This window comes from Clytia hemisphaerica, unplaced genomic scaffold (assembly GCF_902728285.1).
Source record: "Clytia hemisphaerica strain Z4C2 unplaced genomic scaffold, Clytia hemisphaerica genome assembly, whole genome shotgun sequence".
In the NCBI taxonomy this organism is placed as follows: Eukaryota; Metazoa; Cnidaria; class Hydrozoa; order Leptothecata; family Clytiidae; genus Clytia; species Clytia hemisphaerica.
Window position 1 is genome coordinate 344570 of NW_027104543.1, and position 24636 is coordinate 369205.

Sequence of the window (24636 nt, forward strand, 5' to 3'; positions counted from 1 at the left end):
TCTAGCCAGAAAATCCAGTGGGGATGGAAAAAATAGCACAATATTTTGCAGTGAGGATTTACTTATCTGATTATACTCAGTGGGGACAAAAATTAGAGTATAATTTTCCACTGGGGACGATATTTTTGCCAATTTTTCCAGTGGCAAGGGTTCCCAGTGGGTCTGTGAGAAGAGGGTGTTTTTTAACGTCGAAGCTGGTTGAAGTAATGCTGTGTATCAATCGGGCGCAATTGTAAACTGTACGACTTTTATTTGATTAAATGGAGACTCATTTTTTTAAAGTGGTCGTTGTCGGCCTTCTCAAGTTCGTAGAAGAAGTACAAGACATTTATAGAACAAAATATTTGATTGAAAAAATCAATATTTAACAAATATATGATATCTGTTGAAAGGTTATATGTTTCTTTTACTTTATTTTCAGGGATGCGAAAAAGCAAGTGAGATTATTTGTATGAATTGGAATCACAATTTGATAGTACTGCAACAAGAATTAACTTGGCCATATTTGTCTCGAAAGTAAAAATAAATCAGATAGATTTTCTTTTGCAGACAACAGCGCATTATTCTTGCAATTTGAAGATTTGTCAAAAATTGATTGAAGATTTTTTACAAAGAGAAATTTGATTTTGGTACAAGTGCAAAACTTGAAAATTGATTAAAAGAATGTCTTCAACTACATCAACGAAGGAGAACATAACAGTTATCGAACCTGCGGATGAGAAACCACCCAATCAGCAGCCTTCACTTAATAATGGAACAGAAGATCAAACCAAACAAAATGGCGGCAATTTTTCACGTGCATTTGGAAATATGTTACGGCGCAGTAAAAGATTAATGTAAGTTCTTTTTTTCTTTTTAGTTCTCATTACATTCTGTATAAACTCTCAATAACAAACCACGCGTGGTTGAAAGTAGTAGTTCCCTGCCGTAAGAACGTTTGCCATGCCCATTATCTTTGGAAGAAACATAACATCAACAAACACCAAGATAAACAACTATAAAAGAGCCCCCCCCCAGAGGTAACTCTGATCACGATATCACACAAATTTTTGTCTACAATCACGATGACGCAAATCAGTAAAAAAATTGGACAATCACGCACATCCTTTTGAAAAAGTTCAAATCACGTATCGCGGCTAAAAATCTTTCAAATCACGATCACGTTTTGACCTCTCATCACGCAATCTCGAAGAAAGAATTTCCAAATCACGTAATCACACTGCAAAAAAGTCCCTATCACGTCGTCACGCAAGCCGCTTGGGGGGACCTCATAAAAGCAACTAGATTTTTATGAAAAATATACAAAAAACAACACAACAAACATGGACGGTCTCAGATCCCTTTCATCGTCCAATATACTCTTGATAAGCAGTATGTTATTCCAGCGAGAAAAAGCCGGGAGGGGTTTACAGTGTTTGTTCTAAACTCTACCGCCACTATTTTTTCCCGTAAACCACCCTGACGCCCTGACTACGCATATATATATTCCCGCGTTTAGTAACCCTCTAAGCGGACGACAGCATCGTCTAATTTGTGTGGTAATACATTTTAAAACTGCAAGAAAACGTCCCTTCTGATGTTTAAAGCCTAGATTAACTTATTCTTTATCGAACAAAAGATATCCGAGTATGCGCAATAGAGCTATTGTTATGCTCATAAAAACAATAAACAAAGCACAATACAAACAGCTTCAAACAAAAACATGCTACCGCGAGATTATGAAATTTATAGATTGATCAAAATACATTGAATGTTTTGAAATTCTAATCATGTTTTAAGGTAATTATATTTACACTTTTCTAAATACTTTTGAAATCATCTAATACTGTATATTTGAAGAGAATCTTGGATTTTGAGCAACACTTCGTAACTTGAAAGGTTAGAAAATTGGATCGTTTTTCTTTCGTTGGAGGGCTAACACCCTTATGAAATTGCGTGAACATTGAAACAACATTCTGTCTTAGTTGGTTGATGATCTTGGACAGCGTTACGGTGGATACCTCTAGATGTAAAGGTATAATGTTACAGTAGGTGCACTCATACTCTCTTTTTGTTCGCTGTTAGACCTTGATATAAACGTTATTTTCATTTTCTTTTTCTTCTTTTAAGGTTAAGTTCAAATCCATCTTACTTTAGGTGAAATACTTATCCCCATAACTTTACCATCGGTTTAGGATTTTTTTCCGGGACAATTTTTACCATTGAGTTTAAAGCCCGAATGGCTAGAATAGAATCTCTAACCTTTTCGAGAAGGCGAGAAAAAGTGAACCCGCATATTTCCCATCCAGAAAGCGTCTAGATGACGATGCCAACGGATTGTATCTTACGGTTCTTTTGTTTTTGAGGACTTTTTTGAAATCTAGCGATAGATTTTACTTTCAATTCGGCGTTTGTGTTAAAACCACGCGCGGACACTGGATGCAAAATAAGTGGCTTCATTTCCCATCCAGGAGTCTCGAGTCTAGCCCTTTGGGCTTGGAAGTCAATGATTTTCACGCACACTGAAAAAAATTGAATTTGAACGTCAAATTGAAGTTAAAGGAGTAAAAGTATGCAGTAGGGTAAAAAATAATTCGATTTGAACCTGAAAATAAGAACACGATAAGAACAATTTTAGGCTCAAAAGTGCAAAACAAAAACGATATAGCCTCACGAAAATTTCCGTTTTAATAGCAGTGGTTTGAGAAAGACATAGAAAAACTAAGAACAACGTATCAGCAGTACTTGAACCTCCTACGCACGTGACTAATCAAAAATGAGTAGCGTTTGCCAAAAATTATCACAAAGTTCTCGTACTCTAATTCATAAGTAATTAACATGACAATCCCTTTTGGGCTTTGAAACCAATTAACTTCAACAAATAATTAGAATGATTGCGGTGTAGTTAAAAGGCCTTGAAATAATTTTTTGCAGTTCAAATTTATGGAATGAATTGTTGTTGAAAATTGTAGAGAAGATTATTAGAGAAAAGCGATTGATTTTTTTCAGATAGCTTTTTTTATCAACTTGTTCAAAATGAGATTTCTTAAGATAAATCTTGCAAAAACATTCAGTAACGGAAAGTAAGTTGCTAAACTAGCAATATTGCGCCATTTTATCTTACTATCTATTTTCATATACAGTGTCAGCTAGAGTACATCTAGTTCCAAGTTTTGTTATGTAAGTCAGAATGTTGATACCGCTTTGAAATATATTTTTTCAGTCAAGGGGTACATACTTTACTGAGCTTGCACACGTTTTATTTATAAGAACATCCAAAACTTTTGAAGCCTTTGGATGTTCTTAACTTTTTGGCTTTTAAACCTAAAGAAAAGTTCTTATTTTCTCTATTTTGTGACCATTTTTACCCATTTTCCCTAAAAATAGGGTGCTTTCGAGTCCACAAAGCAATCTAATGTTCTTACAATATTTTTAACTTGTTCTTAACATTTTGGACATCGAAGCCTTATGTTCTTATAAAGTTTTTCTTATAAAGAAAACATGTACCTTACTGAGCTTTTAGTCCCTGGTTCTACTAAGTGAAATATTGTTTTTAGGAGTGGTCGTAGACGTTCCCAAGACCCAAACGTTATCCATGAAAATCAAACATTGAAAAGTACAACTGCCAATCAGAACACGTCAAATATATCACATGATAAAGAGAACAAAGAACCAGTGAATCACGCGACCAAAACAAACGGGACATCAGATTTTGTGAATGGACATGATTCAGTAGATGCAGTAAGAGAAGGTGAGATTCTAGAATTAAAAAATCACAGTAGCCTAGTGCATTAGGAATTAGGGACTCAATGTTTGAGATCTCAAGATTTCTGTCAGGCAGTTTTTCTGCAACACTACGGTTTGACTTGAATGTTCTTTGAAACATTTGAAGCTGAATTTAAATTTGTTTGTTGAATTTGCCCTTAACCCTATTCGGACTAGGGGGGGGGCTCTTTCTGTTCGGAGGTCAAACTATTGGTAATAGCTCCTGAAATAATAGAGCTTTTGCCGTGAAATTTTTTGTAAATTCCTAACTTTTATTTTGCTTCAAAATAAAAAAAAAAATTTGACACTTAAATATTTTTACACCTTGAGCATGATGACATTTCTGACAGTAAGGTGTCACAAAAATTGACACTTTTCCAATACAATTTATTTTTAATGTCAAATATATCGTTTAAACCGTAATTTATTGAATATTTAGGATAAAATAAGCATTTTAAACTCAGGCAACTTTTTTCTAAAGCCTTTGTTAGAATACAATAGCTATTTATAAGAACAAAGGAAATTTTCGGTTTTTGCTCACTTTGGGCATGATGAGTGACGTCATCAAAAAAATGTTCTGTCAAAAGTTACCTTACGTGACAAGGATCTTGTGTGCCAAATTTTATCCAAAAAGACCAACTAGATCAAAAGTTAAGGGGTGGTACAGGAAAAGCCCCCCCCCCCTAGTTCTGAACCGCCCCTAAAAGCCTAGTTTGAATAGGGTTTATGCTCTGATGAAAAAAAGGTTTTCTTTAATATTTGGACCATTTTGAGTCGTATCCTTATTTCCGTTTTGAAAATATTAAAAGTACTGGAAAGAAAGTTCAAAGTAATGATACTGCAATGTTTTGTTCGTTGATTTGATTTAAAATATCTACTTTTTCATATCATGGAGCGATTTTAGAAAAGGGGGCCGGCAAAAAGGATGTTTAGAGTGCAAACACACTTATAGATTACAAGGGGAAGTTGTTGTACTGTACATGTTTTTTTATAATAACATCCAAAACTTTTGAAGCCTGCGGGTGTTCTTAACTTTATTTTTAAGTTTTAAGCCTAAGATAATCTTATTTTCGCCATTTTTTGAGTATTTTTGACCATTTTTCCAAGAAATTGGGTGTTTTAGAGCTTTGAAATGTTTTTAACTCATTCTTAATACTTTGGCCATCGAAGCCTTATGTTTTCATATAGTTTGTTCTTACGAAAAAACGTGCATCTTATACACCCTTCCGTCTTCCTGGTTCAATTTTATTTTATCGTTCATTCATTTATTGCTTGGAAAGAAATTAAATAAATCTTGGTGGTATTACTCGCTAGCTTCGCTATTGAGTTATTTTATTGTCAGATTTTCATCATGTAATGGTTTTGTGAGCTTTACAATTCACCAATGCTTTTGTGGTCTAATTTCAAAATTTACCTTATTCAGTTTTTTCCTAATCATCGACAGATATAATTTTGATCTTGCCAACACGTCGCTAGAAAGACTCTTTCTTTTAAGCTTTAGCTTGAGTCTGAAAACACCCTACTTTAGACTGATTTTTCTCCTGGAAATGGTTCCTCTCTGAAAGAAGGACGTTTTTTTTTTTTTGCTGCATAACAATCAACAATAAATGATGAATTTATTGCGTTATACATTTTCGCTAAACGCTATATTTTCTGACTGATTTTTTTCATTTTTCTCCTTGCATTGCTATCTAACTTTCATCATCAGGTAGGTCCATTCAGCATCTAGCTTGTTCTTGTAAGAATCAAAAATAATATCATGTGAAAGATCACCAAAATAAAGGCTACACTCCTCTTGTAATAGTTGGTATTTCTGATGTTTTTGTTGACTTCTATGAAAACCTTCTGAAATTCGTATTTTATATAATATCAAATCTTCATAAATTTAATGAAACATTACCTAAAGTAACTCATATTCTAGAAAAGAATTTATGGTTCTTTCAGAGAGTACAAGAAGAGAACCACCACATCAGGGAAAGAAAATTGAAAGTTTTTACAAACAGAGTTTCGCCGTTAAAACATTGTCAGCTCAAAGCGTGACCTAATATTGACACAAACGATTGGGCTATGTTTTCGTTTGACTGTGTTTGACAATAACACATTTTCTTTATTAGATCATACTAAATTTTTGAAGCTTTCAGATGTTCTTAACTTTTTGGGATTCAAGCCTAAAAATGTTCTTAAGATGTTCTTATTTTCAACATTCTTTGAGTATTCTTTTTCATTTTCCTAAGAAAACAGGTGTTTTAGAGGCAACAAAGACTTAAAATGCTCTTTAACTTGCTCTTAATATTTTGGCCATCGAAGCCTTATGTTCTTATATAGTTTGTTCTTATAAAAAAACGTGTAATTTGAAAAACACGATGATAAATCATTGGAAAAATAAAACTTTTTTACCCAGTTTTTCTTCCTAACATTTTTTTTATTTTTGCAAACTCAAAGATAAAAAAATATCGAGGGAAAAGAGGTTGGATTTGAAACCGCCTTGATTTTTTGATAAGGACCTGGCTTTATTGGGTGGTTGTTTTATCTGATTGTACATCGAATTTGAAGTAGAAAGATGCCTGCTCCAAGAGGTCAGTACCTACTTCTTTTGCTTCTTTTCGTCACGGGCTCATGGATTTTCATTTCATAGTGGTTCTGGTTACTTTCCTTGGAAATAATTACTTGCCAACACCCGTGCCTCAGTGAACAGTGATGTTTTGAAATCCACCAGTGTGGTTATAAAAAAATTGAAACTTCACCGGGTTTGAATTTTAGATCTCAAAAATTTACTGTTCGCTGTGGTAGGGAGAAAATTCATTTTCAAGAATAGACGAGTCTGGTTTACCTAGAATTCATTAAAATGTGTTTTTTTCGACTTTGATGATCTTATGACCATAAATTTCCTAGTTTTGATCGGAGTAGAGAATTTCAATAAAATTTGACCGGGTTTACTCATACCCCTACCGGGGCTTAACATTTGGCTATTTTTAGTGATTAGTTTCACCGGGTTATCCATAAGGGCGGATCTGACCGGGTCATCGATACAGGGGTATTTTGTAGACCGAAAAAATCTTGGAAGAAATATGTAAAAAAACATGAAGTCATTGCATTATAGCGAGATTTTGTATGAGTTTTGTTAGCCTGTACCAGATGACCACGGCTTTTTCCTCGACACAGAGTGATCAAAAAATCGCGTGTTGGGATAGAGATAGGCTAGAGTTTTGTAAGAGATTTGCGATCAATAAAAATCTGCGCGATGAAATGGACAACAAAATTAGACTGTGGATTGTCAGTGTAAATTTTTAATTAAATCTATGTAACCTAATGTGGTCACACATTTCCTGGTTACTATCATACAAATTATCTATTTTTCTTGTTTGATTCGCAGACTTCCATACTTTCTATATATAGCAACTCCCACCAGAATTTAGTTTCAATTTTAGCTATTCAAGGCACAGGGTCGGCATTTTGAATCCCGGTAATTCTGCTAATCTAGATTCTACTAAGTCTTACACTAGAGCCTTATATGGAAATTTGTTTTCCTTGTGGGTCAGATGAGTATAACGTATGGAATTTTGTTGCTTCACAAAACAATCGTTTTTTCTGAAAACATATTGTGTTTTAATTTGGATATATTTAGGCTAAATCTTGTTTATGCTAACTATCTGAGAAATTCAGGCTTACTGCTCTTTGCCAAATAGATTTTGGACACCCCCTTCTCACAGACCCTGACAGACCCGGTAGGGTTTTTTCAGCCATTTGGGGATAGAAATAACGGACTGAAACTCGATGGGGATTGATTTTCTCATATTTTTATAGCTGGGGTCTCAATTCTCTGTTTTCAAATCAGAAAATTCTTTGGGGATGGGAAAAATAGAAAATATTTTACACTGAGGATTGGTTTATTTGATTAATTTCAATGGGGACAAAAATCGAAGGAAATTTTTTCATCGGGGACGATATTTTGGCCAATATTTTAGTTGGAAGGGGTCCCAGTGGGTCTGTGAGAAGGGGGTGTTTTTGGTTTATAATTTTAAAATACTGTAATGTCAAAAAATGATGTCTTTCCTTCCCTTTCACTCGCAATTCTATCGAAGTGATAATTTTACCTAAAGGTTGCTGTGTAATCCACAGAGCTATTGACATAATAAAGTTTTCTTAAATCTTGATTCTGTCGATTAATGTCTTAAGATCTTTCTCATAAAATTAATCCAAATGATTAAAAATCGACGTCAAATTTTCATTCATTGATTCAATAAAATTTTCAATTTAAATTTTCAAAACGCTATGTTGTTTTTTGAACTTTCTAAGATATTCAAACATTGACAAACCATAGTAAATTGTAAATCAAATGCGATTGAAAACTTAAAAATTGAAACCAACCGTACTAATGCAAAGCAAAGAGTTTTTAAATTCACAACTGACACCAAGCGCTCACGAAAATCTCTCACGATGGTATCACGTCCACCAGATAAATTAGGTTATGAGATAAAACCAAAACCATTCCCATGTCATGAAATGAATCAAATAATATATATTTTTTCTGGTGATTACCTTTCATGAAAGGCAAAGGCTTCCTAATTTTTAGTGAATGGCTTATTTTCACATTTCTATTTGATCTGAATGATGACACCAAACTCTCTTAAAATTTCGTCCCAATTTAATTCTATCCACTTCTTGATTTTCAGAACAACAAAGTTTTGAAGAACCAGATAGTCCTGGTGGAAGACGACCAAGTCAAACATTTTATGGTTCGGAGAAACAAGTCCTCCGTGATGGTAGAAGTAAGTTTTCGACTACGATGCGTATTTTCATCTAATTTCGTAAAATCATTGTTCTGTGACGGGCTTTTTTTGCCATTTTTGGGCAAAAGCTTAGAATTTGACTAACTGTAGCCTGGTGGCTTGGCCATCATTTGGGAGAGGAAACGAACTTACAGCAGTTTTTGGGGAGCATTTTCTTTGCCAGGTCTTGCTCAGTTATGCCCCCAACCAAAACCGTTACTGGTGATGTCGAGCAGTTGCCATGCCACTGGTGGCTGATAAAACAATGTTTCATATTTCGTATCGATTTCTTGAGAGGAAAAGGAAATACGAATTTATTCATTTGCAATGATTTTTCTGTCATGAAATTTGATACCTCTAATATAAATGTCGGATTAATAGGGTATATTTGATTTGGATTATAGTAGAGCCGTCTGTAAAAATAATCATTTTTCATCCCATATCAAACAGTACATTTTCATCATGAAAGAAAGTCTGTTATGTTGTGAGAAGAGGTTTTTTGTTAAGTTTGACCTTACATGAAATTTTATTTAGGAGACCTTCTGTCTAGAGGCTGTTCGACCATCTTGGAATTGTATGCATTGCTTTTTAACTGGATTTATTTCATATTAAAATTTGTACTTTTATATAGATTCTGATGGTTACTTCTCTTCCAAAAGTGTCTATCTATGGAAGTTTTTCGTCTGTTGATCAGTAATGGCTTGCTAAAGTTTCCGTATTTCAAATGATGGTTTATTGCATTTCTATGAAATTCTTAGCCAGATTAGAGATTATACTTAAAGACCAAGAATTAAATGTCCTCTGAAATTTGTTGTTTCTACTAAACTTCCTCGTACTTTAAGGAAGTTTTATAGCGATTTGAAAGGATGCACTTTTATACCAGACTGAGCTTGATAGGTTGGTTCTTGGTCAGGTTTGCTCGTCCCAGATCTTATATCAAAAAATGTCTACAAGCTGACTAAATTTTGAATGATTGAATCTTTGAAACATAAATTCTAAATTCGTGGTAATTCATTCGAGATTTCAGGCAATATTTCGGCAGCTTTTGTTTCTAAAGAGCATGAACTTTTAAGAAAATAGAGTGCCGTTCCAACGCAAGGGCGAAGTACTATCATTTTATTGGAAAATTTCTGATTAAATGGTTTCAAATTCAGAAGCCTGAATAAACAGCCCTTGTCGATCCGCATCAACATTACATCATCCTAACCCAATGATGTCAAACTCTACAAAATATCTCAGTATGTAGTCCTCGTTGACTTCCTACTAATCTGACTAACTCACAATACAGGATCTTCTCTTGACTTTTTATGGTCACTAGTTTATACGTTATTCAGGTTGAGAGGCAGTGACGTCACATTTCAAACTGATAAGCTTAGAGGCATCATGTAATAATAGAGAAATTTGAAAGAATTGATTAAAATCAATGAGGTATTTTTAGTGTATAATAGTGTGCTATATTGATAAGGTATAGAGAATTTGAAATTAGTACCGTATTGTCAAAAAACCTACACGATAGAGCTTATATAATCGAAATTAAACCCTTATGAAAAACGCAGTCGACCTTTATTTTAATCATAACAGAAGTCATTTTTTGGTTCGATATAGAGAATCACGGGAAAAAGAAACACGTTAAAGTTAAAAGTTTTTTTTGAGAGAGAATACACTTTTGATTCGGTTTTTTTGAGATTTGAAAATTTCGTCAGATCATGGATTGGATTTCAAGGTTTAGTTCCAATTCAAAGAGAAGATTGAGAAGAAGTGTTTCAACGTTCAGTATCTTTGGCGGAGGAGGTAAGTTGTTCACCATAGGGGCCGCGGCTCCACTTTGAAAGTGATAAGACCACAATATACTGACTAAGGAGGCTCCGCCATGGTAAGGGTCCTAAAACGCCTAAAACATATTTGTTTTAAGGTCACTAAATAGAATTTGGCTTGATTAGTAAATTTTCTGTTTGCTTTGAAAAAAACGTGGTCGGGCAAAGTCCCCCCACCAGGCTGCGTTAAAGAAATTGATTTATAAAAAGAATAACAGGCTTCAAGAGGTTTCAAGAGGAACATTTCGATATCCTTTAGATGAAAAGAATTGTGTTTAGGTTAATTGATTTAATTCTTATGTTCTTATGAATAGATACCAGAATTCTTTAAATTTCGATTTTGGGTTGCTTTTATAATTACTTACACGGAAACCAAAACTCTCCGTCATGAGTTTTGAACGCTATCAGTTCCTCCACTCTAAAGTGTCTACATAATTGTTTTGGGTAGATAGAAAAGATAGCTACAGTAATGTATTTTCATGAGATGGGTAAACTTTTTAAAAAAGGTATTTAAACTATGTGTCACTTATAATATTGCGGTAATACGGTAGAAATCTGAGATGTGAAATTCTATTGAAATGTGTTTTTAAACGGGTATTATTTCAATGAAATCAATAAAGTTATTGCCCAATTTTTTTGACAAGATTTGTGAGTATTGATTTTCGTTCTGCTGTTTGTGGAGTACTAACTATGTCATCACTGAAAAAGTTAAAGGGATTTAGAGAGATTTTTGGAGAGTATTTGCAAAATGACTTTCAAGTGGTCAGTTGTGAAAAGTTTCTTCTAATTCACAACGAAAACGATTTTAAGGAGTTTTCACTCTCACGTCCAAGAAAGTTTGAGTAAAATACTTGATTTTTATAATATAACTTTTTTTTGGGTTAAAACCTTTTAAAATATTATCGTGAGAGATTTTAAACACTACAACTAAAGACACACCCCTTTTTGTGAATAAGCTTTAAAATCCAATGCTAGACCAACATGTTCAAAGGGTAAGATTGACTGTGTTAGAGGTCACATTTTGTCACGCTATCACTGACACTCTTACATTTCTTTTCCTGTAACTCTTTCCTGGTCAGCCCAATGAAAGGTTCTTTATTTGTCTGATGAGGTGACATTAAAAGGAGAGTCTACTTTAGACCATGTTCACACGTTACTGTTCCGTCTCGCTCTGGTATGATTTTCGTTACGGATCGAGAGTGTTCATATTGGTTTCAGAACGTTTTGTAGAACGAAAACGGAGCAGTTCCATTCAGATGAAAAAAGTGGAGTGAAACCATTTTGATCTGTTTTGCTTTGTAACGTCTTTTTTTTGACGTTTCGAATTTTGACGTTCACACTTGTTTCGGAACCGTTTTGTTTCGGAACGGAATGGAACCGTAACGTCTGAACATGACCTTAATGTCCTTAATTTAGTTACTTAATTGTTTTTTATTCGAATAGTCTTTTACAAATCAACCTGTCCGACTCTTGGTTCTCCCAACCTGGCCTGGTATATGGAGTAACAAACGGTTTGTTCGATTAGATTGTTTATAATTGATTATTTAGATATCTATTAGCTAAAAAAGCTAATTTGCTTTTAGACTGGTAGCTAGTACCAGTCTCCAAAGGATTGTGATATTGTATGTTGGTGTTTGATGCAGGCTAAACGCTTTTTTTATAAGAATAACTTCTATAATAAAACAGGATGTGATTTCGGAGTTAGAACAATAGGCCTATTGTTTAGAATAATAGAAATATAAGAATAATGCACACCCTCATCCAAAGTACACTATTCTTATAAAAAAAGTTTGTATATGTATTTGTTTTTTTTTCTTACTCATTATTGGTCACCAATTAAACTGAAGCCATTTGCAATTAAGTTATATCTAGCGTAATAGCATGCAACAAGCTGCTATTTAGATACAATATGGCAATTTTTTTGATGATATTGGTTTATTTTTGCTTTGTAAGCTTTTCTATTTGTTTCGTTCTGATATAAACTTTGGGTTGTATTGTGGTTTATCTGGAGGCATATTGGCTAAACTACGGTATTATTAGCAGAGTAATGCTTGAAGGTGGGCAGTTGAAGTGAAGCTAATTCACTCCTGGAGAAAAAGCCACCGTTCTCCTTTCTATGAAAAGCATGAATTACGAGAATCACGAAGACATAATCACAGAGGTTTTTGCTGACTAAGAATTTGCATTTGAATGGCTTGGGTCTCTGATATCAATGATTATTATAGTTAACCCGGGTGGTTAATTTACTAGTTTTCAAGATGTTTTTCTGACAGGGTCAACTTTTGGTTGCGATGTTTATGCCGTTTATCTGGCAGTGTCCATTTTTTCAAACTCCAGCGGCACGTCCTCGTCGGCCGGTAAGGTTAGTGCCCCCACCCCAGGAGTTAACTAATTCGAATTCGAAACGGGTAGCCCATTCTGTTCGGATAACAGAGAGATTCAAATAATAGAAAGTGTTTTACTAAGAATTAGTTCGAATTATAGAAAGATTCGAATAATAGATGTTCGAATTAGCGAGTTTCAACTGTATGTAGACTATCCACAACAAACTTATCAAAAAACTAATGATTTTTTCATTCACGTGTGATGACTTTCAGTTTTTGGTTGATTGGTGCCAATTGAATGATATTAGATTGTTGGCAATCTCCCTCTAAGCTTTTATCAAGCTTATTTGCACTATTTAAAGAGCTTATAGCTACAATATGGAAGATCTTTCAATCGAAAAGAATTCCTTATTTGGTCATGACTGCTCTCCTCGATTGAGTTTTTGTTGACTTTTGTTTTAAACGGTGGTTAATATTTGCATTCTGTTCTTTGAATTCGTCAAACTTTTTTACGTGCAAACATGAAGATAATTTTATCATTATTGAAGGCGATATTTTTGTTAGTGCTGGAATCGGAAATGAAAATTGTATTGCTGGTTGCGTGTCTGAGTAGATGTTTTGGCAATTGAACTTTAGGTACCTATCTGTACAGCGTATTCTCGATAACTTCTGATCCTGCAACGATGTTTAAAGTCCTAATAACTAGAAATTGACTTTTCGTTGGGGAACACAATTTCCGGACAAAGTTATAATCATCATCTTAAAACTTACCTATGTTATTCTCATTTGCATTAATAGAGATGTATAGAAAATCAATAGTTAAGTAAGAAGCTACAACGGGCTACAGTATTCAGGGGTCTTTTATAGGCCAAATTTCGCCGATCGAAGCCACTAAAAAATTACAATTCGCCTGTCTAAAAGTTTGATTCACCGCCTCAAGTACTTATTCACGCTAATCAATACATCGGGGTTGCTAAGAATTTGGGGGCCCAGAATCTAGAATTCACCGAGGGGAATTTTTCATTTGCCAGCCTATCGAAAATAAAGCAAAACCCCCGATGAAAAGTGCTGTCAAGTAGAGAAACTGGTAAAACACACGTTTTTTATAAGAACAAACTATATAAGAACATAAGTCTTCGAAGGCCAAAATGTTAGTTAAGAACATTTTAAGGCTTTGTGGACTCTAAAACACCCAATTTCTTAGGAAAATGAACAAAAATACACTGGTAAAAAATAAGAACACGTTAAGACCATTTTTAGGCTTAAAACTAAAAAAGTTAAGATTATTCGAAGCCTTCAAAAAATTTTGATGTTCTTATGAAATAAACGTGTAAGCGAAATCAAACTTACGAGCTTTACTCTAAGTGAAATAGGGTTTTGAATTATTAGTAGATGTCTATGGTTGTAAGAACGGGCAATAACGGGCTATTAAAGGGAATTTAGGGCGCTATGAAGAGCTGGGAAAATGGTCGAAAAATTTTGCCTTTTTTAATACCTTTGTACCATTTTCTTTTCAGAAATAAAAGAGATCGAAGTGACAGGCGAACGACCTGATGAATCAAATACTGATATGAAGAAACAGAAGAAATTACAACGAAGAAAATCCATTGATAAAGAAGAACTGAACGTCTCTTGTCGCGCTCTTGGTAAAGCTGACCATGAGGGCTGGATGTTCAAGAAAGGTAGATTGATAGCTTTTTATTGTAAGAATGGTGTTTTCCAGATCGTCATGGATATTCTTAACTTTTTTGGGGAAAATCATCCTGAAATATGCTTACGGTATGCTTAGGCCAGAATCCAAACCCAGCCTAAATTTAACATGTAATGCTAAAATTTGACATTTTTGGGAAACAATTGAGCATTGCTGGGAAATAATTGTTAGTTTAAGGTGAAATGCTCAAAAATTGGCATTCTTAGGTTCAGTTCCCAAATTCCGAGATGCTAAAAGAAAAAGCGTGTACCTCTCAACCCGTATTGAATTCTGACCTATTTATTAAACTGCAAGGCAATTCTTACTACTTTGATGCCAAAATGAAAAAATACTGACAAAAAAATACACTATCGTGACAAGTTAAAGAGGTTATCTACCGATCTCCTTTCTTTATATGACACGCTATTTTCCATTTCACTCTCTACTTCTAGTTACCCGTGGGATTTATAATGTTTTAATGTTTTCCTCCTTACAGAGTTAAGGCTAATTCACATAGGTGGTTTTAGACTATGTCGAACTTATCAGGGGAAGAGATTTGTAATTGTAATTTCATTGTCTTTTAACGAGCGTTGCACTCCTTCGCATGCTTCCGACGTACTTGCTCTGTCGTCTTTTCTGGCTCTTTGCTGGTTTTCATCAATATAATTTGCTGTTTTCTTTTTAGCCGGAGGGCATGGTATTGTTCCAGTAAGCTGGAAGAAATATTGGGTGGTTATCAAATTAGGGAAAATGTATTGCTACAAAACGTCATTCAACATGCAAGCTGATTATTTGTTTATGGTCAATGACTACAGTGTGGATAATGCCACAGAGAAAAAGAAAAATTTGTAAGTACATCTTAAAACCATTATTTTGATATGGGCTTTAAAACGCTATATTTCCAAAGCCTCAAACTTCAAACTTTTTAGTTTGAAAGCTATTTTCTCACTCCTGGGTGGTGAAAGCTACCTATAAAATAGGTTAAACACAAAAATATTTCACATGAAATTGCACTCGACATGGAAGCAAAACTTGTTTTAGACCTTCGCTGACAGCTAAAGGGTAGCATACTAGGAAGTTCTTGAGTACAGAAGGCAGGGGTCACATTAAGGCCCTCCAAACGAAGAATTTCGCCGTTCCAAGGCACGACTAAAATTACAATTTACCGGTCTTAAAATTTGTTTTATCGCCTCAAGTACATATTCACGCTTATCAATACACTGGGCTTGTTAAGAATTTACCTGAATCTAGAACTCGCTGGAGCTAATTTTATATTCGCCACCCTATCAAAAACAAAGCAACCTGTCATTTTATTTCAAAACGTACCATTTTATTTTCGCAGCGCTTTCTTATTGAAACCAAACGAAGAAGACAAAAAAGGAGTGATTTTCGCTTGTGAGACAGAACAAGAATGTAATGATTGGATCGAAACTATCAACAAAATATTGTCCGGTGTCGACCTCAACAATGAAGAAGGTTAGTACCATTGAATTTAAAGACCCGAAGGGGCTAGAGATGAATCTTCGACCTTTCTCAAGCAAGGAAAAGTGAAGCGTTGAGATTTGCGCGGTATTTTGAATGACGGATTAAATCTAGCACCTTCTTTGTTTTCACGTGGCATATTTTTCGAAATCTGGCAATATGTTTTACTTCTGATCTAGCGTTTATAGGAAAACCATGTGGGTCACGCGTTAAGAATGGGAAATAAGTGCCTTTATTTCCCATCCAGGAGTCTCGTATCTAGTCCTTCGGGCTTCTAAGTCAATGGTTAGTACGCATGCATGTTCAAACAAGAAGTTCATCTTTTTGTCATGAGACTAAACCTAAAGTCCATTTGCTTTAACTTTCTTTTTTCACTATTATGTGGAAACCACTCTCAAAAGAATTGAGCTGACATGGTTTTCACTTGAAAGATAAGAGTTATCAACTCGATGATGATTCGTATGTAGCCCTTCCTTAGTTTTAGAAATATTTTAATACCACTTCATCGGTTTACCAAATATCAACAATTAACCTAGAGCTTAATCAATTTTTCATATTTTGCCCAAATTTATATGCATCAAACCAATTCAAATCTAACGATAATCAACTCTCTTCTTTTACCATACGCCGCTCCTTATCACCTACCCTTCAAAAAATCAACCAATCAATAACAATCATTACGTCATCATTACGTCATTATTCATTAATAAAATCAACAACAAACCAATCAGATCATTCGAAAGTGCGAGATTATGAAGACCACAAGCGATTGAACGCCATCAAACCAACCATTAAAGAAGAACATCAAAATAATGGTGTTCGAAAACATCGACCTATTTCTATCGCTTTCCAATCTCAAGAAGGTAAGGTTTTACCAGAGTCGAACCCAGTCCCTATAGGCTTTGGAGAGAGAGTGACCAGAGACCATCCATTTTCTATACGATCTGCAGTAGAAGAAGGGGTAGACATTCGAATTTTCAAATCCCAGTCGACCATTTTTAAAGCACGACCTCTTACGAATATAGACCATTCCACAGTTGAAATGGATCAGGGGTAATCAGGACTGATTGCGCCCCGATAACGGTTTCCCGTTGGCTAGACGTAAACATCTTCAAAAAAATTCAAAACATTGGACCAATAGTAAGTCGTTATTAGCGCACAATGGTACTGATTACCCATTATGCTTTGCAAATGTGAAATGGCCTAATACTTTTTCTATAACATCAATGGAATGACTATCATGTAGAAACACAATTGGTATGCGTAAGTCAAGATTACGTCATTTTTCATATCGGAAACACCCGATTGTTGCTAGTTTTAGTAACACTCGTGGGTCAAATTCCGGTGTTTTCGGGTGTTTCCGAAAGGTAAAATGACGTAATCTTAACTTACGCATATCAAGAATTCACACGACTATAACATCATTTTAGCCAACGTAATATAACAGACTAACATGCACATCGCATCACACCAGTCTTCTTGATGTTCATGATACATGACATAATCTTTTATATGGAAACGCACGAAAAACACCGGGCATTTGCCACCAGTTTCATTGTTTAAACACCTGGTGTTTTTCGGGTGTTTCCGTATAAAAGATTATGTCATGAATATTAGGAATAACTGTCTCATAATTAAAATACATGGTTGAAATTTCAAAGAATGAAGTGTCTCTTGATTGTAAATTATTAAATGGTTTTACTGCTTTGATTTAGAATTTCACCAAAGGAATAAAGACAACACCAATTTGATTACGTATTTAGAGATTTTAACACTTTTCCACCTCTTTTCTTAGATGAAGAAACGACAGGATTACCTGCAGGATTCGGTACTCGCACATCCTCAATGTCACAACCGCGCGTACGAAAAATGAGCGCTGGAACAGGTGCACCTAGCTCTGTTCTATCTGGTAAGATTACATGCTTTGACTTTTCTTTCTCTTCCTTTGAGATATAAACTCTGCTATAGTAGTTTTTTTCTCAAAGAAACACGCTTTTTTTACACACTTTTTTTATATTAATGGTGCTATTTCATTTCATGGTAGATATTGTCAACTTTTTGTGGAAAATCATCCTAAAATATTCTTACAGCATTCTTAGGTCAGGATCCTAATTCAGACTAGATGTAACATACGTCTCAAGCATAAAATGGCATTTTTGTGGAAGTAGTGAGCCTTGCTTGGGGGTATTTGGCAATTTATAATTGAAAATACTCTGTGCATTCTTATCTTCAGTTACTTCAATTCCATGATGGTGATATTCTTAGCATATTCTTAATCTTTTGGCCAATTTCATCATGAATATTCTTATAAAAAAGCGTGTATATATAAACTACTGGGAATCATTAATTTTTTTTAAATTGTTAGTGGTGCTTGAGGTTATGGTCATTTCCATTTATACAAATCAAGCCTCTTCTTTTGTATCTATATTAGTTAGCGCAAACATATTACCAACACTAAAGGTTTCTACTCTCTCACAAAAGCTTCTTTTAGAAATGTGATCTATAAAAGGTCGATCTTTTAGCCTTTTGGTTTATGGTCGTTGAAACTCATGCACTTAAATATTGATGTTGTTGACAGAGTCTCGTATGACAATAAACTTAACTATTCACTTTCTTACTATCCAGTGGGTTCGATGTTTCACAAATTAGAAGAAAAACCGAAGGAAGACCAAGATGAAGAAGACGATGAAGATGTCGAATTAAAAGATTTATTATACAAAGAAGTCGAAGTCGAAACTGAAGCGCCCGCAAAATCACCTTCACCCAAACCCACCCCTATCCCTGTGGTGGAGCCAGTCGCTAAACAAGTCATTCAAACAAAAGAACGCGAAAACGAGAAAACTGCTTCGATTGATGCTGAAACTATTATTAAAGAAATGGAAGAAAAAACGAAAGAAAATGAGGAACCGACCCCAGAACCGGCACTAGTTGTTGCTCCCGTCTCTGTAGAGCCAGAACCAGTTAAAAAACTAGAGCCAGTTGTTCTTCCCGTCTCTGTAGAACCAGAACCAGTTGAAACACCAGAGCCAGTTGAAGAGTCAAAAGCGCCAGTTGCGGAGCCAGAAGCATCAAGCGACGAGACAGAGGAAGCAATTGAAGTTGCCAAGAAACTAGAATCTCCTGCACAATCAGATGCTCCTGCTGTAGAATCTCCCACTCAACCAGAGTCTCCAACTGAGCCAGAACCCGTTGAGGCTAAAGTACCAGTTATTGACGAAGCTGCTCCAGAGCCACCAAAAGCTGAACCTGTAGTAGAGATACAATCAGAAGAAGAAAAATTACCAGAGCAAGAACCACTAGAAGTCCAAGGGAAAGAAGAAGTCGTATGTGAGGTTCGAAGCCCTGTTACCGAGGATGTCCAACTAGTCCCTGTTGAAGAATCTGTATCTATAGTTCCTACAGCAGAAGAATCTGAACAGCCAGAATCTTCAGATGCTCCAGTTGAGGAATCTAACGATGTAGAATCTCCAACAGCTTCAGTCGAGGAAGAATCTAAAATTGTAGAACCTGCTCAACCTGAAGCTTCAGAAATCGTTGAAATTACCACAACTGAAGTTGTTGTAGTAGAATCTAACGAAACAAAATCAGCAGTAAATACTGACGATGCACCTGTTGCTCAATCAGAAGTGAATCTTGAAGACTCACCAGTAATTGAAAAGAGTGCACCAGTAGTAGACAATTCTGAGAATGTAGTCATTGAAACTAAAACTGAAAATGTGAATGGAGATATTGTGATTACTGAAACGATCACCACGACCACCACCAGTACTGTTGAAGTCGATGATTTAGACATTCCATCATTAGATTCTGGTAATTCAAGCTTAATGGATGATATTACATTCGAATTAGCTACTAAATAAAGAATTTTTTATACTCATGCTTGGCACCTGTACTATAAAGAATATTATTTTATTGTTTTTTTTACTACTTCTGCCTATGATGATAAGAATTACTGCTTCTCGTATGTTGGTGATATGCCAGACATTGAGGTATATGGTGTCACTCATCCCGTCCTGCGCCTGCGACGAGCTATATGCTCTCCCGCGCAGTTCGAGTGTCACCACTATGCATCATGGTATCTGTGTCTCACGTGCACAGGACCAGCGGTGTCTGGACAGCGCTGAGTGTTCCAAATTGAAAAAGGAGGAATTCCTACTTCGTAAAGAGTATGACCCTTTTCCCAGTGGGGAGGGCTCATATCATATATTGCTTTAAGAAGTTATTCTTTTAAATTCCAAGCTATTCTCGGACCCGTCTTCTTGACAAGCTGGAAGCTTTTGTCATTCTTACAAGTTTAAAATGAACTTTTTGATAATACATCATTGACACTATTCTTGAAAATTATCTCAATCTTTATTTTCGGACAGTGTCCGATCTAAATATTCTTACATCTTATAATATTATTATCCCATGTACATAGATTATTTTATCAATTTTATTAAACGTTCAACTCTATAATTATTATCATTTTATTATTACTGTTGTTTTACTGTATTTTATCGTCGATCTATTTCAACAGAATATACAATATTATTTTTGTAACTTCCCTCCTGTCACAAAGTTTATACTTTTTTCCATTAGCCTATTTTAGCCTTGAAGTTGCCTAAGTTGTTGTTTCAAAACATTTTTTCACTCTTTGCGTAAAACTTTTGAATTTTCTTCTTTCCATTATAGGTAGATGTTAGGGTAATAAGTGGAAGAAATTTGCCTCATCTTATTATGTAACTTTTTTTTACTTATGAATTTATTCAAGTTAACCTGTCATTTATTCTAGTGTCATTTTATCAAAGTTTTTGGCTTACTCTCAATTTATTCCATGATAGCCCTATATTTGTCGCTTTAAAATAACAAATTAAATGAGTGATTGCTTACAATACTTCCTGCTTAATTTTTCAGGCTAGAAAAATTATTGGTATCAAACCATAAAACCTCAACAAAGACTGTGTTTGTAAGCCAAAAAATTAAAATTCTTAACGCCGCCATATGGTTTATACCATAGTATTTACGTAAACTTTTATAATCACGGGGTTAGTATCTAAATTCTTTAACAACAATGACAACATACGAATTATGGCTTAGGCCTTTTTCTAAAGAGTAGCGTGCCAGCTTTATATTAAATACCAATTTTTAAGCTCTTAGATCATATGATGATGTTACACACCTTTTAAGCTTAATATTTTACATATTTCGTATAAAGTTTACGTGCCCTCAAAAATACATCAACAGTGAAGAAGTGCAGTGATCTTATATGGTAAAGTATATACGGTGTTACGGAATCGGTAGGAATTGACACTCCTTCTTCGAGGCCTGGTATGAAAACAATTTGAAGTAAAAGGAACATTTATGCCATCAACCTTCCCCTTTTGATTTGAGCTTTGACGACACAAGAGCTTCTTTGATATTTTTTGAGAATTTTCTTTCTGGAAGAATTAAATTTTCGATTTAAAGATGACTTCAGGTAAGTTTGGAGAATAATATTACCTTGAGATTGAAAAAAACAACACCTATTTTATTGAATAAGAAAGCAACAGGTTGCAGAATATAGAATTTAAAAGTAAAATCAACTATCTGTTTTTTAATCTGTTTTAGTATGCATGACCAGTGAAAAACATCAATCATTCTAGGGTGAAAGAATTAGGAGTAATATGGTATCTTGTAAAAAACGTCCTTTTTTTAATGTCTCTCACTTTTAGAATCCAACGAACAAACTACTCGAGAAGTATCAACTTCTGCTTCAGAGACACCAAAGCAGGAGACTCCCGAAGTTGAAGTAGTTCAAGCAGCACAGGCAGCGCTGCAACCAGAAGCCCCTGCCGCAGAAGCAGCCCTACAACAAGAAGCTCCAGTCCCACAAGCAGAGGCTTCTGTTGCTGAAGCAGCTCCACAACTAGAAGCTCCAGCCGCAGAAGCAGAGGCTCCAGTTACAGAAGCAGTCCCTCAACCAGAAGCTCCAGTCGCAGAAGCAACCCCTCAACCAGAAGCTCCAGTCACAGAAGCAGCCCCTCAACCAGAGGCTCCAGTCGCAGAAGCAGTCCCTCAACCAGAAGCTCCAGTCACAGAAGCAGTCCCACAACCAGAAGCTCCAGCTCCACAAGCAGAGGCTCCTGTCGCTGAAGCAGCCCCACAACCAGAAGCTCCAGCCCCACAACCAGAGACTCCCATTGCAGTTCCACAAGCAGAGGCTCCAGTTGTTGAAGCAGCCCCACAACCAGAGGCTCCAGTCGCAGAAGCAGCCCCACAACTAGAAGCTCCAGCTGCAGAAGCAGCCCTGGAAGCAAAGGCTCCAGTTGCAGAAGCAATCCCTCAACCAGAAGCTCCAGTCCCACAAGCAGAGGCTCTTGTTGCTGAAGCAGTCCCACAACCAGAGGCTCCCATTGCAGAAGCAGTTCCACAAGCACAGGCTCCAGTTGTTGAAGCAGCCCCACAACCAGAGGCTTCAGTCGCAGAAGCAGCCCCACAACCAGAAACTCCAGCTGCAGAAACAGCCCTAGAAGCAGAGGCCCCAGTTGCAGAAGCAGTCCCTCAACCAGAAGCTCCAGTCCCACAAGCAGAGGCTCTTGTTGCTGAAGCAGCCCCACAATCAGAGACTCCCATTGCAGAAGCAGTTCCACAAACACAAGCTCCAGTTGTTGAAGCAGCCCCACAACCAGAGGCTCCAGTCGCAGAAGCAGCCCCACAACCAGAGGCTCCAGTTGCAGAAGCAGTTCCACAAACACAAGCTCCAGTTGTTGAAGCAGCCCCACAACCAGAGGCTCCAGTCGCAGAAGCAGCCCCACAACCAGAGGCTCCAGTTGCAGAAGCTCCAGTTGTAGAAGCAGTCCCTCAACCAGAAGCTCCAGTCGCTGAAGCAGCCCCTCAACCAGAAGTTCCAGTAGCAGAATCAGCTCCACAACCGAAGGCTCCTGCTGCAGAAGTAGCCCCACAACCAGAAGCTCCAGTCCCACAATCAGAGGCTCCTGTCGCTGAAGCAGTCCCACAACCAGAGGTTCCAGCCGCAGAATCTGCCCCACAAGCAGAGGCCCCAGCCGCAAAAGCAGCCTCACAAACAGAAACTCCTAACCAACAGCCAGAAGCAGCCCCTCAACCGGAAGCTCCAGCTGCAGAAGTATCCCAACCTTCAGAGCCAGTCGCATGACTCTGTGTGTGTTTATAGTATGATGTATGAGTATGATTAAATGAATACCCCTTAGTGCCTTAGCCGTTTTTCCATATAACCTTAAACCGTATTTGTTTTCTTAATGACTTTTAAACTTCTTTTGAATGAATATATTGATGTATGAGGTACGGGGGTATCATTTGATTCCTTGTATATTCTTTGGAAAGCTGCTTGGATATCGGTGGAGAAGAGAAAATTCAAAAACGCTCCTCATCAATACTTTTGAATTTACTGCATCGACCTAAGGTTCCTCCTTGATGCTCGCAAAGATTACTAAGCAACATTGGTTATTGTGAATTCAGTTCCAATACAAATAACGTTGACCAGCTCATTGAGTTGAAGAACATAATTTCTTGATAAATGGAAAATTTGTGAGAAATCATACAATAAGAAGCCATCCAAAGACGGTAAAGTGAGCAACAGTTACACTTTATTGGGAAAAATAGTCGAATCGAGAATGAATGACATTTATAAGGGATTTATTTTTGAATTAGTTACCTGACTGAGAAAAATCTTGAATCTTTTTCCTGAACAGGAATTGTTTATTTGAATAACAAGTTTTTCGGTTTTGGTCATGGTAAAAAAGTAGTTTTTCTATTTCGCACATTCTTTGTAATTATTGTTAAATAGATTATTTTATTTAAGAATATCAATTGTGACTTTTCCCTGTTATAAAAATATTTAATGCCTAATTTTCATCAAATCAAAAAAGTGAAGAAACAGTTAATAAAGTCCAATGCTGTTTTCCATCTTTTTGGCATTCCAAATAGATTGATTGATCTGTTGAACTGGCATTTTGGTACACGTAACGTAAGAAAATTTTGACAACTTCTCAACACTACTTAAAATAGTATTTGTTCAATACCATAGGGAAATCTTATATGCTGCAGTCCCCACACCAGAGTCTAAAGGCAAAATTTTATGCATTCAATTCTTCAAATAGGTTTTAAACTTTTTTAAGATTCTGATGGTGCTCGAAAGGCAATAGTTACCACGATGTTGTTTTGCGTCCATCCACTGTGTGAAATAAATCAAAACGTTTTGAAAGTCAAGTTATTTTTGGGTTAGTTATAATTTTGCAGCCCGTGTATTGAGGATTCGGATGAAATAAAGTATAGTGTTATTTTGGCATCTCTTACTACTCTCTCCATAACTCAGGAAGATGGCGCTTGCGTTACGTTAAGCTCTACACCGAGACCGACCGTTAGATCTAAAATCTTTTAGACACTGTGGTGGAGCAATTTCCGAATGATCACGAAATTGGGTTTTCCCCTGTGGGTAGAAACCAATCCAATGTTTACATCACGTGACCAATCCGGATTCGTGAGGTAAGCGGTGGGAAAAGGAAAACCTAAAATCATCAAGGGGCTTGGACTTCACAACATGGCGGAGTGGAAATTATCTGTCAACAGTCATCCAATCTCAACAAGCACCACCTCTTCTGACGAAGAAGATTTCCCAGAACCTCCTCTTTTGTCTGAACCTATTTCAATCAATTCTAAAGCTGTCCGTCAACGCCGAGAGGTATGGAATTTTCAAATGCCTTTCCAAGATTCTTTGAAATTGAAATTTGACTTTTGATCCTTATTTTTTAATCTTAAATTCTTAAAGGCCCTCTTACACGGAGCAATAATCAATTAAGATAAGATAAGAATTT

General features: G+C 36.0%; 2 protein-coding genes across 2 annotated transcripts in view; both read left to right on the forward strand.

Moving 5' to 3' along the window:
• Positions 1-421: 421 nt before the first annotated feature.
• On the forward strand, positions 422-22958 carry LOC136822637 (fibrous sheath CABYR-binding protein-like). Its single transcript, XM_067078906.1, has 12 exons — positions 422-836; positions 3537-3730; positions 8418-8513; positions 14169-14333; positions 15027-15189; positions 15684-15817; positions 16555-16686; positions 17619-17732; positions 18449-19680; positions 20498-20509; positions 21272-21281; positions 21517-22958. Exons 1-12 carry the CDS (start codon positions 664-666, stop codon positions 22956-22958), a joined length of 3867 nt encoding a protein of 1288 aa, XP_066935007.1. The 5' UTR covers positions 422-663.
• Positions 22959-24296: 1338 nt separating this feature from the next.
• Positions 24297-24636, forward strand: part of LOC136822655 (four and a half LIM domains protein 2-like) — a 36429-nt gene continuing 36089 nt past the window's right edge. The window contains exon 1 of the mRNA XM_067078939.1: positions 24297-24503. Coding sequence (XP_066935040.1) covers positions 24363-24503 — 141 coding nt within the window. The 5' untranslated portion in view covers positions 24297-24362. The remainder of the gene's footprint in view (positions 24504-24636) is intronic.

What these genes read in the sequence shown, in the direction of transcription:
- LOC136822637 (XM_067078906.1), top strand. Translation starts at nt 664, where the DNA reads ATGTCTTCAACTACATCAACGAAGGAGAACATAACAGTTATCGAACCT. An exon ending in CGGCGCAGTAAAAGATTAAT is followed by an intron (nt 837 to 3,536) that starts GTAAGTTCTTTT and finishes TATTGTTTTTAG; the next exon opens with GAGTGGTCGTAGACGTTCCC. An exon ending in AGTAGATGCAGTAAGAGAAG is followed by an intron (nt 3,731 to 8,417) that starts GTGAGATTCTAG and finishes CTTGATTTTCAG; the next exon opens with AACAACAAAGTTTTGAAGAA.